We start from the raw sequence: 19217 nt of genomic DNA, 5'->3' as shown, positions 1-19217 counted from the left end.
AAAGTCATGGGAGCCTACCAAGTAACCATGAAATGCAGGATATGGATTGACCAGCTCTATCATTTCCTTTTGAAATAAAATGCGTTTGAGGAGAGAAAGCTTGTGAGTAGCATTGTTAGCCCAGAGGCGAGCTGCTGGCTCCCAGGTGCGTACACAAGGCCAAGGATGCTGCAGACTTCTGAGGCTGCAAACGCATTTCAAAATGAAATCTTGCTCACAGTGGGTAAATGAAGTGAAAAAATATAATAGTGAAATCCTATTCAATGATAAAACTGTTACTGACTTCAGTGAACAGAATTTTACTCTTTTATCTTCTCTTGTTCCCCATGTGAGCATGCTGGGCAGTGCAGTAAGCGGTGAGAAAGCAGCCCCCGGGCTCTTGCAGGACTCCTGCCTGCCCCAGCTGCACTCTTGTGCCAGGCACAAATCAGCCCTTACTTATACAGGATTTTCCAGAAATTGCACACGTGCTGCCCTATGCCACAGCAAGGAAATGTGGTTTGATTTGTAATGTTTCTGTTAAACTTCTTCTATCATGTCTATACTTTCACTCCAGCCTTTGAACAAAGAATTGACTTTAGACGAGACAGCCATCCTTATCATGTATGCATGCAGAAATACAGATTTCGAAAGCTGCTCTTGTGCTTTGAAAAATCTGAAATATTCAGAGTCAAGGCTGGCTGCATTTTTAGTGTTTTTTTTTTCTTCCCCTAATACCCTGCAGAGCCTTAGGAGGATTATGATCTCCATAATACTTAATATAATAATAACTTGTAAATCATTTTCAAAAAGAGGGAGTTTTTTAGGAAAAGTATTTTCCCCCTTTTTGGCCAGGTGATATTCCATATTCTTCCATGCCTTGCTGCTGCGTTTTCTTTAAAAAAAAAACAACAAAACAAAAACAAAGGAAACACAACAAATCACCTGTAAATAGCTCTATTTCCATTCAACATTAGTAGTCTCTGAGTACAGTGCAGTTTCATAGTGTGAAACTGTTACTGCTTTCTGGAGGGATCCAGGCTTGCTTCCCCTCTTCCTCTCCTTTCAACAGATTGATCTTCTGATGTCTTTTATGCTTTTGCATGGGATTATATGGACTGCAAGAAACAGATTTTGAACGATGGTTCTTAAGTTGTACACTGCAGCTGCCAAGGACTGGAAACAAGGATAATATCTTACATCAAAGAAGACAGCAGCTTTTGAAATGCTCTGTTCATTTTCAAGTTCTGCACTGGTTAGGAACAATCAAATAGAAAAGCTGTAAACTGCTATTGGTATGAATATTGGATGTCTGTGAAAGGATCATTGGTAAAAAGCGTTCATTTTAATACAGAGCAGATTCATGAGCCTGTGACACATTTTTATGTGAAGATTTTGTGCAGTGAGAATGTATTGTAGCTGTGGTCCTGGGGGTGCTGTGGTGTTTGTAGGATTCAGCTGAAGCTTGCTCTTTTCTTTGTTGGCTTCAGAGAAAAAATGTGTTATCTACAGCAGTGTGTACCTTCATGTTATAAAGGAAGAAGCCAGAAAGCAAGAACGGAATTTTCCCCTGAAATACATTTCCTTCAGTACAGTGACTGAAAGGTGCTGGAGATGACAGAATTTGCACATTCTTCTTCCTTCCTTAGCTGCTTTTTTTTGTGCTTGGCTAAAAGAGGCTTTGTTGTCATTGGATTTACGCGTTTTGATTTCTCCAGTCCTCCCCCTTGTCAGCGGTCTCCTTTCTGCAGAAGATGAAGTGAGAAGAAAAATGGTTTGAGCCTTCTCTTTGCTTTGTTCCCACTTTCACTTTTACACAGGCTGAATGAATTTTTGGTGTTTGTGCATGCTGGTTTACTGCTTACTTGTTTCCCAGTGGCACTGCCGGTCTGCGCTGATGTGCTGTGCTTGGTGCTGCGCATCTGGAAAAAGACAGCTCTGCCCACTTGAGGGCAAGAAAAGCCAGGTGGCTTTCTCATTATTGGGCAAGATTATGTCACAAAGCTGAAATAAGATAAATATTTGAGTTTTCCTTAAGTACTCTCTTGGTTTGCCTTTGATTTTTGAAACTCAGATCTTCTTTTACTAAGCCCTGCCTTCTGCACCTTCCTCCCAGCTACAGGCAGTAGATATTTAAACATACTCTGAAGTCACAGTCAGCTGCAAGCAAGTGAAACTGGGGGCAGAAATGAGAGGGCAGAAGATGCTTTACTTAGATCATTCAGTTTTTCCTTGAGGAAATATGATTGTCTACTTCCTATTCACAGCAGCAAATTGGTATGGTACCTGTGTGTTGGTACCTGTACTAATGGGAGGGACAGCTAGCACAGTTGCCTACTTTGATCTGGTAAAATGATATGTGCATTACTGGGGAGAAATCATTTTACCAGCATTTCTGCCTTCATTACTGCCAAACCCTTTTCTCTGTGCTGGTCACAGCCTATTACTTGCACAGAAATGGTCTGGCAGTAGATATTCTGTCACTGTCATAAATCTGCTGGGGTGCTCTTCGTGTTGGAATTAAGCAAAAATGAATCTGAGTTAAAGCAAAACTTGTTTCATATGTTACTTCCTTGAAAATGAACAAGAGAGCTCAGAAGTGCGTGGCTCCCACTCAGTACCTGTCCGCTCTTGTTGACCTTGATCAGGTTTAGGCCCACTGCCATTTTGTTTAACCAGTTGCTGGCTTTGTTTTAACTTGGTACATCTCCACCAATTTATGGTTGCCAGCTGGATGGTCTGCCTTGGTCCCAGCCCATCCTGCTGCCTGCAGAAGGTCTGTTGATGGGCCACAGCCATCCATGCTTTTCTATGCTGTGTGAGCCCTATCCCTCTGAACCTCCTCTGATCTGCTGGTGAGGGTTTTTGGAAGCCAGGACAAATGTGGCTTAGTGTGCTCAGAGCTGTGCTCTGCAGACACTGCCTGGGATTGATGTGTCCCCTGTCTTGCAGAGGCTGGCTCAGCACATGTTTGAGGTGGGATTTGGGGCCAGGGCTTAATTATAGGCCTGTGCTCAACTGTAGTGTGGATGTAACCTGGTAACTGTGTCCCACTTCAAAGGAACAGAAGTCAATTTGGCACTTATTTGAATTGTCATGGGAAAGGTTGGTTTCTAACTGTGCTATTTGCTAGTAATTAACTGCAGGGAAAAAAGTGGAGTGATATATGTCTACGGGAAAAGTCACTGAGAAAATACTGGAAGACTGGAAGGGGCACCTCTTCGAAGACTGCTCATACTATCTTGTAATGTTTTTCTTATGCTTGAATGTACATCTGAGTATATCATTGTATGATCATTTGCATTACTTTTCTTCTTTCTTTTCTCACAGTGCTTGCCAATTAAAGGTCTTGGATTTGTGCTTGGAGCCTACAAATGTATTTGCAAGGAGGGATTCTATCATCCCAACATCTTTTCAGTGAACAGCTTTCAGAGTAAGTGCCTTTGCTTGAGTTAGAAAAAAAAAAAACAAAGAGAGAGCATTAATAATGCAGGGCTCCTTTTTATCCTAGTCAGGGTTATACAGTGAAATCCCAGTGGTTTGCAACTCTTGGATTATATAATCACTTAAGGAGTTCTAGCTTTTTGGTATGTCATTTGTGATACTCTTGAGGATCCTGTAAAACATACCCACTTTAAGAATATTTGATTTGTAAATAAATTTAAAAATATGAAAAGAAGCCTTGCTATAGGGAAGTAAAGATTTCTGGCATCTGTGTTCATGCACAAGTATTGAGGAATTTAATCTAGCAATTTTTTCCTTTTGTTAGGGCAAACTGGAATGCTCTGGCCTCTGGCTTTGTGAGTGCTTTAATTGTTTTAATTTTACTTCATGTTCAAAGGAGAATCCAAAGGAATACATCCAAGCTCTAATTCTTACAAACGAGGAATTAGAGATGGGTCGGGTCTGAGAGCCTGGCTGGTGGTGCAGTATGGAAGACATGCAGCGTACACTTTCCAGAAAGCACATTGTTTGGTACTTAGACTGAGTTAACGGAAGTAAGGAAACAGAACTCAGTTGATACTCAGCAGGGAAAACATATAAACAAGCATCTCCAAAGGTGCTGTCTATTACTTTCATCATATGAAAGTATGACCACCAAGATGTAATCGCTGTGCTAAAATTTTTGCAGTTATACTATTACAGCTCATATCAAAAAGTGTCACAAAGTGTAGAGGTGTTGCTTGAAGGTGTAATGGGGCATCGTGTTCTGCCTCCTTTTTTGCTAGTGAATCCAATCCCCAGATTCTTGGCTGCATGTTACAGTGTACCTGATAATTGGGTTAAATATATTATGCCATGTGAACGCAAGAGCTGCAAACAAAATGTCTAAGTTCCTTCCACAAGTTCTGCTTTCTTATTTAAAAAGTGTCAGGGATTTTAGGTGAAAGGCAGGTAGCTTTTTAACATTAGGAAAGCTTTAGAATTTCATGTTTATTTGCAGCCATGAGTCCCAGAAATGTATTCCTTCAACCTATGTCAGAGAAGGACCCGTTTTTGTTGATCTGATCTGATTTGGATATAGAATGGCCAAGATATCTCACCCCTAACAGCCTGTATTAGATTTCCTGTAAATATGTATAGCATAAATAGCACAATTTTTATTCAAAAATTTACCTGGTGAGCATTTGTTTCCCTTTTCATATTGTGGAATGTTGTAGAAGTCACCCTTGTGATAATGTTTTTTTTTTCTCTGGGCTCTGTATGAATCTTTTAGTAATGTAAGAATGATGCTTGGTTGCTCCTGCTGTGCAGTGAGTTATGATGGAATTGGGACTTAACTCTTTGAATGAGCATGTTAAAAAAAAAAAGCATTCTTAGCTTTTTACCATCCCAAATGCCAAAAACCGCGCAAAAATAATAAGGCTAGAGATGATAACAGCATTGATCACAAGGGATGGGATTTTTATCTTATATTAGCTGCCTAAAGCGCAGATGCATGGAATGTATTAGTCATCTTGGTTTCCACTGTAGTCAATAGGGAGAGCATGGCTCCCCTGGAGGGTAGTCCTGCTGCTTTGGAAACTTGTCTTTAGATGGAGGAATTAACTCCTCAGGCAAACAACCCCTTTTCTCTGTGTACAATAGAAGGAAGAGCCTACATGCCTAACTTAGATCGGAAATTTTGCTTTTAAATATCTAACATTCACTGAAATTTTCTCACAGAAGTGTTTGCATATGCTGATATTTAAGGTGCTGGAGTTAGATGATCTGGGACCTCTTTGATTTGGCCGTGTGTTGCTGTGAGTTAACATATGCATGAGGTTACAAAAAGTCATTAATTAAGAACTGCTTTTAATTCAACTAGATGCAGCTCTGTTTGCCTGGCTCTAGAGATGATTTCAGAATGTGAACAGTGAGACTGCTAGTGGAAGTAACTGTGGAGTAATGGCAGAAAAAACTGCTTCAAGGGAACTTAGCCCTGTCATCCAGCTGCATTCTGTAAAAAGAAGAATGGTTAAAATGGCAAAAGTATGTATTTGGAGATTCAAACTGATACTAATACAGGGATTCTAGATATGAAAACTACAAGTAGTTCGTAACAGAAACTCTCTGACCTGAAAATCTCTGTGTGGAATTAGGTTGGTGAAGTCTGATAAGTGAGATGAAACTGAGTAGAAATGTTAATGGTTTAGGAAATACTCCTGGAAGATGAGAATCAAGAGGCAGGAAAGATTTGCAGGTCTCAAGATAAGATGTAAGTAGGTAAGTAGGTAGGAAAATTGATCACTTTTGTACTTCCATGAATTGAAAAATTGAATTCAGTATGTTGTATCTTGAAATGGAAGCATTCCACAGTGATGTTCGGATTCTGCACCGTAACAGAATATGTTTAACTGCAGTTGCAGGTTGTGCCTGAAGTGACAGAGTTTAAAGTTTTAAGCAGGGTTTGCTTTACGTCCGGATGAGTGTTGGGGCTGAGTCTGAAAGACAGTTGTACAAAATGGCTTTGCAGGGATGTTTGACAGGCTATGCAGTTTGCTCAGCGGGCAGGCCTCAAAGATTGCTTATCTGCCTCCTCAGCAAACTCAGCTGGAGACCTGAACGCTGAGATGCAGTGTTGCATAAACAGTGTCCTCAGTAGGAAAGATTTTGCTTTTCTGACTTAAAGAGTACAGTTTTGCTGCTCCCCAGGAGGTTGCACATTTCATGCTGCAGGCTCCAGAACTGTGTATGGAACAGGGGGCTGAAATTTGTACCATTCTTATACTGATGAGGAAGTCAGGTAGGAGAGCTGTTTTCCTTCCAAAGCTGAGTTTGAGCTTCAGAACTGTCAGTGCCAAAATATGTAAAACCTCTCTCTTTTCTGCTCAACTGGTTAATGAGGACCCTTGGTACTATTAGGGCACAGAGTTATTGCTGTATTTCTAGTGTCTTTTTTGATAAGCTTTGAAGGTTGAACTTTTAAGAAATAAAGAACATAACGTTTATGACCATAACAGATTTTCAAGCCATGTTCAGATAGGGTTTGTGACTCAAGTAATCTTATCAGAAACTGATTTTAGAAAAAGATATGTGAAAAGTTATACAAGTTGCATTAACCTGTAATTGCTTGAGTACATGATTATGCACTTTCTCCTGATGGCTCACTTTGAGGAAGCAGTATTAGTATAGGTAGAATAGATTAATTTCTGAATACATACATTTCAACATTTTCATAGCACTTACCTCCAAAGCACTTACGTTCTCTGCCTCACAGGTTAATCACTTGTGCATTGGAATATCCTTAGTAGAACTGTGGTGCTTTATGCAACATAAAGTTGCATTCTTTAACAATAATTTGCCAGTGTATTGCAGAGATTCCCCTCAGCTCTTGCTTTTTGGATGTGGAACCTGCTCAGTGCAATAAGGTGCTTGTACACCTCTTGTATCTGAGTATGGGTCTTAATGTGTCTAACAATGCTATGTCCCCAGTCCCAGGAGAGCTTTCCAGTTCAGCTTCTCCAAAGATTAATCCACAGTCTTCATAAAAATACCAGCCTGTTCTCACTGCAGGATGTGCGAGAGAAGCGCCTTTCTCTAAAAGCAAGGAGCACAGGGCTGCTGGAACAGCACACCGAACAAGCAGACTGGGGTATATGGCTGTTTTGTGCCTTTCTGAAGCTATACCTGCCAGAAGATGTGTGTTCCTGCGCATTCGTACATACATTTGAGAAAGGAAGAAGTAACTACCCCTGTAGATAATTGCTTTTGATTTTCACAGACAAGACATTAAATTGCCAGTTGGATTTAGAGGTTTTCTAATGTGTTTCTGTGAACTGTGGAAAATTACATATTTATACATTTATATAGTGTAAATGTGCTGGTTTTGATCTGGGCACAGAATAGTGCAATAGTACGACAGGTTGCTGAATAAATGTTAATTATTGTATAATTTGAAGCTAATTATTTCACTAGAGAGCGTCTCTATGAAATTTAGAAAAAATCTCAAATAAGATCAGAGCTTGTACTGTAAACATTAGGTGGTTAATGGATCTGTTCTTCATTTGCTTGTGTAAAATTATGTCCTTGTTCCTAAATCTTTGATGTAATTTTCTCCCACTCAGAAGTATCCTTCAAAGAATTTCCTCTGCAAATTTTGCCCATCTTAAATATAATGGGAATGCAATTAATAAACCCACTTTCCCCCATGTCTGAATTGATCTGTGTTTTCTGAATGTGACAAAGGAGGTGAAATGACAAAAGCAGCCCAGGGATACTATTTGGTACTTTAATGAAAGAGGAGAACAGGGAAGCAAGGGGAGTAAGCGGAGCACGGTTTTGCTCCTGTACGAATGAGCTGCCCATACTGTACAATTAAAGTCGCCTCCCCTTCCCCACTTCATATTTTCAGGAAAGGATGCAGATAATCGCTTTTCTGGAGGGGACTTGTCGGAGGAAGTCTACACCTGCCTGCCCTGCAGGGAAGGATGTTCAAATTGTAAAGATGATACTCCCTGCTATGCACAGGAGGACAAGTATTTACGGCTTGCTATCATCTCATTCCAAACACTCTGTATGCTGCTGGACTTCATAAGCATGCTGGTAGTCTACCATTTCCGCAAGGCAAAGGTAAGCAGCCTTGTTTTACTTTAATCTTCCTGCTCACTGTGTGGTACAGGCTCATTTATGTTGGGTATATAGCTTCTCAATTGGAGGACAGTCAACTTCTCAGGTAAGTATTACAACTGTTTTTCAGAAGATGAGATTTCCAAACAGGAATGCTATGCTGCGAGCATGGAGGAACATAAATTATGTAATTTTTGAAAAAATGCTGAGCAAGTTGTCTCCCAGTGAAGTCTCCGTGCATTTATAGATGGTCGGTAAAAATCAAGGAAACCTATTGCGTTTGAAGGCATTTTGGAAAGTCAGACCAATTATGCAAGTACCAAGGAGGTGTGTGGGATTTGTAGTCTCTGGATGCTGAAAGTCTCTGGCTGTTCTACCACTGCTGGGAAGGATGTCTAGTTTCAATATATTTGTGACACTAGCTGCACAGTAGTTGCATCAAAGAGAAATCTCTCTAAATAATTCTAGTTCTGAGAGAGTTTAAACTTGATTCTGTAGTAATTTTTTTTTTCTAAAGTATGAATGTATTAAGGAGAGTCTGTATATTGTTGATACTACCGTTATGTAGTATCTACTAGTCTAATGAACTTTCTGCTTTTCCTCACATAAAATATATTTATATGTAATATCTCATGCAATCTCACTGTTGCCTCAGTAAATGCAGAATATTCTATGAAACTTTCAATTTACTAAGAAGAAATGAATGGAAGCTGGCACATATTCACTACCTACATTTGGAAGACGTGGGTGTGCACACAATATGCTGTATTGTTGAAATTAATAGCTTCATCCATTTTCCATAACTAGATAAGCATTTCCATTTTGGTTTTTGGAACACTTGATCCCACAGTCTTCCTAATCCTACACTGTCTGTATTACAAATGTGTGGTTCATTTTGAAACACTTTAATATCCTGGCAGGAAATCACAGAATGAACAGTAACGTTCTTTTTTTTTTTCTTTTCTCTGATTCTGACAGTCTTTGAATTTAATGAAATTGTATCAAATGATTCAAATTATAGACTTAATTGTATTTAAAAGCTTTTCATTATGAAAAGTATTTTGTAGGCATTTATTTAGTTGCCTAATGTTAACTTAGCAGAAGAACTTCATTTCAATTCTAAGACATTTTAGTCCTCATGGTAATGTTGCCTGCTTTTATTGGCTGTGTAAAATAGACATCATGATGAAAGAAGTGTTCCTGGTGAGTAAAACTTTTCTCTGTAGCTCTGCACAGTGAAAACAGTAGATTACTTCAGATTCATCTCTTGTACGTTTGCCTTGATTTCTTTTCTCAATGATGTATTGATTGTTTTATAAGAAACTTATGAATGAAATTAGACATGCTCTTGCTCTTTCAGATGAATATTTAGATATGTTTTCCTGCATATGTTCACTACTTATAAAAAATAAATATTTATTAAACATATACAGAAATCTTCTATTTCACAAAATCCACTAGTTAAGAAAGGTATGTTCTTACTTTTGTGACAATCAACCATTCCTCCAAAGTAAGCTATGGCTAAAGAACCAGACAGGCTCTGAACGTTTTGTACCAGCTCAAACCAAGAAGCATATACACATCTTTCCTTGTTTCTGAAGAACTTTTCGATAGCTATAAAAACCCATAAGCCTACTTTTTTTTCCAGATTACCTGTTACCTTGAGAGATTTGTCATGACATTTGAACATGTGAATCAGGCATAAAACAGAATATTCATTATTTTTTTCCCCAGAAAGAAAAGTAATGTCATTGAGACATTGCATTTCATTCAGTTGGGCAGAGATGGATTCAGTTATTACTTGGCTACCTTAGAAGATAGTTGGCTTTCCTCTAAATGGGTATCTCACAAGGAAAAAACAAAGAAAAATAAGACAAAAAGTAATATGATGATTAACAGTCCTTTCTTGCATAATCAATGTTTTCAAGGAATAGAAACAGAAAAATAGATGTTCCAATGCTTTTCATGTCAGTCATCTGAGTTTTTTTTTCTCTTGGATTCCTTTTGTGTTCTTTATCTTGTTGGTACAGCATGATTTTAAAAAGAAAAAATTATTGTGTGATTAACTTGAAATGAGTAGCTTTATGAAGGGCAAACATGCTGAGAACAATAAGTATTTACATAAGAAAACTGCTGGTTGCATTTGATTATGACAGAAAATTGGTGTGAACACTGGTAACTGTATTCTCCACTAAAGGAGAAAAGTCACGAAAGTGTAAGAATAGCTATCGAAGTATTGAAAGTATATGCATTTTGAGAATTTCCAACTGTCAGTGGAACAAATTACAGTTAGGTTAGTATATCTATATGTGATTGAACCTACTGTGGTTCATCTGGTTCTGGAAATCCATACTACTTACTGGTGTAAATGGGAGGACAGACCAGGAAGGAACCCCTGCTGTTCCCTCTATTTAGTAATGCAGTACAAACTGTGCCCTGAGATGGGACACTGGACTCTGAATCAGAAAGCCATTCTTTTGTCAAAGAGTCATCAAGTTAGACTTCATTTCTGATCTTGAAATCATTGTAGTTATACATATAAACTTGCACAGTTGCATTTGGCAGATGGCAAAACAAAGTAGACAAATTAACATTTAAGGCACTTGTCCAAGCCATAGTTATGGCAAGCTATCAGTGGCAGCACTGACCAAAGTCTTGCATTGCCAACCTATAAATGAAATTAGTGACTTGAAGCATTAGCCAGCACTGGCAAACAGTACAAAATGGAACTACAGGAAGATAATGGGAGAAAGCTCAGATTGGTGCTGAGGAATTCATTTGAAGCTTTGTCAAATGCAGGTGAAAGTGACTCAGCAGCACTGAGATTAGCTCAGCAGCAATGTTACTAAACTGCAAGACTCATAACTGGAGAAAAGAAGAAGCAGAAAATGTGTCCCTTTGCAGAGAAGGAAAAGCCAAGAGGGAGATCTCCAAAGTGGTAAAAAAAAAAAAAAGAAAAAGAAAAAATGAATGAAGGCACAAAAGGAGTAGCAGAAACTAAACCACTAATGAAAAGCATATTGTTGTGAAAGACAGAGAAACGTGAAAAATATAAGAGATAAAGCAGATGCTGCTGCTGTAGTGGGAAAAGACAAAGCATTTCAGCAGGGGAGTAAATGGAAAAAATGTGCCAAACAAAGCAAAAAATGAGGATAACATTCCCAGCTAATACAGAAGGGAAAGCAAATATGCAGATCACTTTAGAGAAATCTTTAACTATTCTAGACAACCACAACAGCAAATAGTAGTGAAAGCTGAAAAGCCTGATTATGACATTAACACAAGCTGTAAGAGGCTGAAAAACTCCCAGGAGATGAAAACTGATCAAATCCCATCAGAAATGCTGGTGGCACCTGACAACACCAGCTTAATGACACTGAGCGATTTGTGCAATGGAGCATGGGAGAAAGAGATTTTTCCTAAACAGTGGGAACATTGGACTGAGTGCCCCAACAGGATGATATCAGAATACCACAGCTGGGGAGACATGGAGGATTCTGCAGTATGATACTCAGGGACATAAAGCGACAGTGGATGCAGAACAAGTAACAGGCTGAACTGAGGCTCTCAGTGCTTTGGATAGATTAGAAAAATGCGCTAGCAATTGGAGAGGAGTGTATAAGCTAGCAGGCTCCTCTTATTTCTTTGATTTTCGAAAGGATTTGATAGGCTGTCTGAAGGGATCTTGCAGAACATTTCATCTGTGTGGACTCAGATATGTGTGGCTGTGTACAGAGGTACAAAACATTCTCTAAGTCTTAATAACTAAGAAACAAATCAGCTCAAGATGAGCAGTAGCAAATGTTGTGTGCTATGCCATTATTATTAACTGGATAATGCAAATATTGCTACTAAAAATAGGTCCAAAAAGTATAAAGCTAACTTAACAAAAATAGCTGGATAGGCAAGGACAGAAATTGCTGATGTTAAAACAAAAATTCTCAAAACTGAGAAGCTGAACAATGATTTTAAAAGAAAAATTATCAACAAAATAGGAGAATTCATCTATGTGAATAGTGTTACGTGAACCAATGGAGAACTCAGAAAGGGAGTGACAGTCTGCAGTATTGATGAAGTGCAGTGTGAGGGCAGCATAGCTAGACAGCACTAGGAAGAAACAAAATGCTTAAGAAATTTTTGTATTTCAAGGTTAGCATAGGATTTCAAGGGCTAAAGATCTACTGAAGCCTTAGAGAGGAGGCCAGCTGCCTCATAAACAAGTTCTTCCAGAGGTACTGGACTATAGAAAGGAGAAAAAGTGTTCATCAGCTGTCAAATCATCTTCAAAAGTATCAGAAATAAGAGGCAAAAATAACTGACCTTTGCATAGTGGCGTGCTCACTCAAGCACGGAGCAATCAGGTAGAAGGCAGCTGCTGTGAGGAATCATCATTGCCTTTAAAGCTGATAAGAACCTTTACCGGCAAAGAGACCAGAGAGGCTGACCTCAGTCTTGGAGTGGCAGAGGCTAACTGCTGCTTCAGCCCTGGGCATGAAGGAGAGCTGAGAGTGTTGCACCAGCCTTGGTTCACACTGGATCTTTGCTGCGAACTCTTATTCAGCTCAGTACTAAAGGCCTCAGAGAAGATGCACTGAAGACAGGCCGCCTTCCCATAATCTGTCCTTCCCATTCACTGCTGCACTGCTGGTTTCTGTGTGGGCAGGGGAACTACGAGCATTTGGGAGGAAACCTTTTCTAGTTCTGTTCTTTCTACATTCCTGACATATCTGTGGATATAAATCCAGCATATTAAAATTGCCGCAACCAGCACACTTGGAAAGGTTGGTTTTGGATCTTAAAATAGAAAATTGGTTAGAAGAGATTATTCGAAGCAGCAGTTTGGAATGATATTGTCACGTGACATCAACGATAAGTGACAGCTATAGATCACATTGAAATGAAGGGCTCTGTCCCATTCAAAACAATCTCCACTCCCAAATAGTAGGAATTTATGGTTAAACCACTTTTTATTGTATTATTTTTTGCTTCCTATTTCTGAGCACTCTAAAAATAAATTTAAAAAGTACTTTTAATGGGAGGAGAAAAAAATGTGTAGCATAGATGCAGTACTGATTAAATGAAAACTTCTAGTTAACAAGACCACATAGCTAATAATCAACAAGCTTAAACAGTTCTATCTGTCTTGAGGGAGCTGTGGCAAGTAACAGCAACTGACTGTCCATTATATCATTTTTACTCATTGTTGAATACAGATTTCCAGTGATTGGAGTTCAGGAGGACTAGATTATATACCACCGCTTTCCTATTGTTCCCTCCGGTGTAAATCCATTTAAATGTTCTACTAAATATGATTTCAGAACTGTGAAGATAGGCCTTAAACAATGCCCTTTTAAACACTGCATGAAATGCCACATAGATGGAAAGAGAACATGTAAATGAATGCTGTAATTCCCCTTCCTAATACTGAGAAATCAAGAATTTCTTTTCCCCCGTACTGCAATTATGATAGGAAGCAGTAATTCAGAGTGAGATAATCACAAGCTATTGATGTGTAATACATCTTTAAATATTAAAGCATGCTGGCTTTGCACACATACCTTTTTCTCTAATGTAAATCAACCAATCCTTCCTCTTTTTCTAACTCTACAGTGGCATCTTGATGTGCTTTTGCCTGGATGCCTTTCATCTCTGGTGCACGTTTTGCTTTTTTCTCCCTAGACACCGATTTCTGACATTTCAGCTCAAGTGAAAACTTGATAGAGGGAAAAGATGTTGTGCAGATGGAGTAGCTGCCTTTGCATACTGTGCTGGTGGGCATACCTGACAGTTCTCAGCATGTACAGGTTCTGTGCAGTGCTTTATGCATCCTTTATCACATCCTCGAGTGAGAACCTACTTTCTTGTGATTTCTCAGGGAAGTTTATTGTAGTCTTGAGGTATTCACCTTTAAAGACATTGACGATATTATTTTCAAAATAGCTGTGGCTTTTAGTGGAATTCTCATTTCCTTTATTCATAAAACAGAAATCATAAAATGTCCTTTCCTATTTTTCTGCATAGTTAAGATATGCCTGTAGGGATGCTGTACCTTTTTTAACTCTCACATGAATAATTGCAGAATGCCATATTGAAAAGATAAGTGCACGGGCTGTTAGCCTGTGTTAGCAGTTGAAAATCAGAAATAATGTACTGCCTGCTGGAGCTCCCAAAGACCGTGCACGCTGTCAGGCATGGTTGCAGCGGTTGTTACTATTGCTCTGCGTTTGTGGAGTGTTGTGTCATTCACTTCACAAGCCCAAAGGTTTCACATCTGTATCTATTTGCATTCTAATGCATGGTTTAGGTGAATTAAGTAAGTGCTTGTGAATAGAAAAATGCACCTATTTCCACTTCAGGCACAGAAGGCCTCAGGTCAGACTGATGTGAAGAAAATAAAGATCTATATATAAAAAGTATTGAATGTTTTCAATCCAGTCTCCTAAGGAAGAGGTAATGAGAAGAGCAATGCTCACCACAAAATCACAGAATTGCAGGGGTTGGATGGGACTTCTGGGGATCGTGTAGTCCAACCCCCCTGCTAAAGCGGGTTCCTTGCAGTAGGAACATGTCCAGGCAGTTCAGGAATGCGTCAAGGTGGGTTTTGAGTATCTCCAGAGAAGGAGACTCCACAAGCTCTCTGGGCAGCCTGTTCCAAGGCAGATCTTAAAATGTACTTTTTTATTTTTTTAAAAAATGCTCTAATGATCCAAATCCCACAATCTTCTCTTTATATCTTCATATTAAGCCAGCTTTTGTCTTCACAAGGTGAATTATTACCTCTCAGGAGCCATCCAGAAAGCATGGAAAGATTATAGGGCAGTATGCTGCCTTTGAAATGGTAGGAATTGGCAGTGGAGTATGACACATTAGCTCCACTTTGTTTTTCTGACTGATCGCTGACCTGTAGCTTCTTAGACTTAATGTCTTGCTGTTCAAAACCTTGCAGTCTGAGAATCCTTGTTGCTTTCTGTTCCACCAGTGTTCCACAAAGCTCTGCAGCATAGATATCCACTATTCAAGTCAATGGAGATGCTAAGCGCACTTCCAAAGCAGGGTGCTGGCTGGGAAGATAGCTGTCACCAGAGGGCGACAAAGCTGTAGTAGCCTTGAATGCTAATGTAAGTTTAATTGTATTACATAACGATTTCACTTTTAAAGTAAATGTAAAATAACTACAATTGAATCCTTGAATTCCAGAATGTATTTCCCAGCAACAACAAAAATTATAGCATAAGATTATGTCTCCAAAGCAGTTTTGGAGCTAGAAATTAAACGGAGCAAATTGCTAGGTCTTTTGTTCATCTGCATTTGGTTCTTGATGACTCTTGCGTATGTGCCCCTCTCCGGGAAGCTGAGTAGACTGGATGGACTGTTGCACAAGGATAAGCTTTTACCACTGATTCTTTGATGGAATAACTTCAGGGCAGTTGCATTTACCTGAAATTTCATTTGGATTTGTGAATAGACATTTACTGATTTGGGAGTGGACTTCCTGTTGTGTCAGCAGAGTAACTGTGAGATTATTTATTTATCCTGCTATTTGTCTTGGAGATACATGCTGCTGTGAATGTTTCTTGTTCAATCAATAGCAATAGTAAAGTCCCCAGTGACATGTACGAAGACTCTGGCATGCCTCCTTTCTAAGAGCAGATTTCTGTCTGAGCTAGGACTTCTTTTTGTTAGAACTACCAAAGTGTAGGCTCAGAAGAACTATTCCAAGTATGAGCCCATCTTGTAGTGGAGGGACTTTTCAACCTACAAGTCTTGAAAGTTTAGTAGTGGCAATTACAGACTTTATGAGGTTTTTGTCTCTGGAAGAAGATTCTGTGAGGGATTCCCTGAGCAGCCATGACTTTGGCCAACAGACGGGGCAGAGGTTTGGAGACTATATTTAACGGTAACCTCCATAGATCATTCAGACTAAAATATATGCCTCTTCTTTATACTTTTCATCATTACTTTGTGTAAAATGTATGAGATGTTCAGAGATCACAAGCAGCATCTTTTCTTTAGGACTTCATGCTATGAACACAGTTGGATTGCTTTCTGCTTTCTCTGTCCTAGTCACACTTCTCCCTATCTGGAATAAAATCTTGATGTTTTCCTCTGATGAATTCCTTCTCATCACTATCAGGATAACTGAAAAGAAACCTTGAGTTCCCTCAAAGATGTCCCAGCTACTGCTTCCTTAGTTACTGTAGCAACCCCCTTGTTATCCAGCATCTTGCTGGACTCACTTTGCTTCCAGCTATGTCTAGGTCTTACTGAGCTCCTTCTGAGTTCCCATGTATTTACGTGTCTTCTGCCAGCACACAGAGCTCAAATCCTTGCCTAAGCTTGCTATCTTGTGCCTTAGCTACTGCAGTGTCCTTTCAGCTGGCCTTGGCAAATGCAATCATGGCCTGCTTATATCTGTTCATAATGATGCTACAAGCGAGTGTCTGTCCTGCCACTTTGCGTTGTCCTCATTGTATAACTCTGTGGGCAGCATACATGAGCTGTTTGTTTTCAAGATCCCCCATGAGCTTTTCCCTCTCTGCTCATGCCCATTATTTGATGCAGAAATGTCAAAACCAGCCTCCATCATCATCTTGCTACATTTTTCAAATACTCCTCCTGTACCCCTCATGATTTCCTCATGCCTGGTAGGGGCTTCATGAGAGCATCCTCTGCTTTCCACGGCATGCGTTCAGATTCAGGGGCTTACAAAGTACGAGACTATGGGTGGAGCACTGATAGGCAAGGAGTACTGGCTGCTCATTATGATAAGCAGTATTGCCGTGTCGTTCCGTTGTTCTTCCCATCTGTCCTTCCCCACCTTTTGTCCATTAGCTAAACTCTAATGCTGTGGATGAAAGACAGTCTTTCTTACCTTCTCATTGTGCAGAGCCTACAATAAGTTAAGGCTGACTTCAGGCTGGTTCTTTCTGCCACACAGTGCTAGGAAGAATAATGAAATTATATGGGATGATAGAATCATAGAATGCTTGGGTTGGAAGGGACATCATGATATATCATAGCAGATTTCACTACTTGTATAACAGAAAGGATCAAGGACCGCATGAATTGGAAAAGAAAGTATTTGGGGATTTCTTGGTTGCCTGACATCTTGTGCACTTTTAATGAAATTGGTTTCTGACTGATGGCTGCTTGACCTTTTGCTTTTCCTGTTGTTTTTTTTCTTCCAAGTAAAAAGTAAATTTAATAATTGCATTCTATTTGGGTTCAGCTATAAGTAGTAATAGAAAAAAATGACCTTTGTATAAGTATTTTTAAAGAGTAGTGAAAAAACACAAGGATTGTATTTGTTTAATTTAGGAATATTGCACAAAGCTGCAAATGCCAGAAGATTCTGACAACTTGCCAATATAACTTAAGTGAAAAAATGTAACTGTAGGCCTATCTTTGGAAATTTGGCCTTTGCTGTGATATTTACTGTATTTGCAATCCATATTCTATTAAGAGACTATTTTTCAAAGAGAACAATTATCATTAAAAGTGTTTGTCAGTACGATAAGGAGTTGAACAGGGCACAGAATTTCACATTGAGGATTATGCAAGGAAATTTTCAGAAGAGATGCCACCATTTCTACCTTGAAGAGAAAAGCATTTTCTGCAGTTACTTGTGAATGAGTTGCTTGAATTTTATAAGACAATCAGCAATAATGAAATGAGCCTTATTAAGGCAATTGAAAATTCCCTTTCACTGAGTAGCAGTCCTAATCACTCCTTGAATTTATCACAAAGGAAATAAAAAACAATGGTTTACTTTCCTGTTTATTTTGTGGCAGAATTCTTCTAATTTTTTTAACTCCTTACAGGTCCATGCAGTTGGGAAAAGTCTTTTAGATGAATCTCCTCTTTTTTCTGACATTGTTAAACTAGGGTAGTGACGGGTAGTGAAGCACTGGTGCAGATTGCCTGGAGAGTTAGCGGATGCTCCATCCCTGGAGACACTCAAGGTCAGGCTGGTCAAGACTCTGAGCACCTGATCTAGTGTAGCTGTCCCTGTTCATTGGAGCAGACTGTCCACTCTCAACATGTTGTTTGTGGCATGTCAACAAATCTGTCTTTTACTAGGACGATTCCCTTGTACCAAGAAGCATATGGTATTTTTACCTGTCTCACCAATACTTTTAGATGGCATATATCAGCAAGAAAGTAAGAAAGAGCTTGGAGTTGGACTCAATTATCCTTGTGGGTCCCTTCCAACTCAGAGCTATGATTCTAAGAAAGTAGATTTCTGAAACTTGAAATTTTTAATGAAATGTAATTATTTTCCAGACTGCACCATTCCAGAGTGTGTGAGGTTTAAGTGGACTCCTTCCAGTTGTTTTTGTGTCCATTCTTTCATTCCTAGTAGTCCTTGTCAAAATGCAAGCAGATCACCACCACAATGAGATGTGTTGCCACTGCTCTGCTCTTTCAATGTCATGGGCTATCTGTGGACTGGCAGGCCCTGCTTTTGTCTCTCTCGGTGGAGCCAAACAACTTGCCTAGCCTAACTGCCGGAGCTGAAAGAACAATCTCTGGCAGTAAATCATTTCAACCAACTCTACTTCAGGCAATATATTTTCAACTTGATAAAATCTTTCCTACCTTCTGTCATTTGACAGAGGTAAAGAAATACCTGTAGCAAGAAAGAAGAATTTGCACTGGAAAGGTTTTCAGCAAAGTAGGAGACCAATTGAGAACTGTGATCCAGTAGCTTTTTATCACATCTGTGTCATTACGCATAGGATAGAGTGGACCTGCCATACTTGCAACATGTAGAGTGTGCCAGAGCTGTTCCTCATAGAAGCACCAAATTGTGAACACACTGCCATCACATGTGTTTTTAGCAAAGCTTTTTGTTTCACTTGTTTTGAAGCAGTTTGGTTTAGTGGCTTATCTTGTCTCTTCTCGTGCATCAGTTTAGCTTAACAGAGCAAACACATATCTGTTCTCTGTTTCCTAGCTTCTGTGACATTATGTCCTGTATCAACACATGCTTACCAGTAGAACATTGAGTGGTAGGTACCATTTATACCATTTACAGTTTAAGAAGTACAGATGTGTTGTCTTCAAAGTTGAGATTGAAGAGGAAATCTGTCTTCACTTTTATCTAATAAGGAGGGCAAGCTCACATTCTGGTGGTAAGCCACATTTGCCAAAAGAAATTGTATATGAATCACAGTCCCACTCAGCCA

At 39.3% G+C, this 19217-nt stretch overlaps 1 protein-coding gene across 1 annotated transcript in view; it reads left to right on the top strand.

Moving 5' to 3' along the window:
• Positions 1-19217, top strand: part of GPR158 (G protein-coupled receptor 158) — a 186915-nt gene that overhangs the window by 76151 nt on the left and 91547 nt on the right. The window contains exons 3-4 of the mRNA XM_021387850.1: positions 3310-3412; positions 7814-8031. Of these exons, the coding sequence (XP_021243525.1) occupies positions 3310-3412; positions 7814-8031 (321 nt within the window). The remainder of the gene's footprint in view (positions 1-3309; positions 3413-7813; positions 8032-19217) is intronic.

Source organism: Numida meleagris, chromosome 2 (assembly GCF_002078875.1).
Source record: "Numida meleagris isolate 19003 breed g44 Domestic line chromosome 2, NumMel1.0, whole genome shotgun sequence".
NCBI lineage: Eukaryota > Metazoa > Chordata > Aves > Galliformes > Numididae > Numida > Numida meleagris.
The sequence above is the reverse complement of the archived record's forward strand: the minus strand, read 5'-3'. Positions and strand labels throughout refer to the sequence as shown.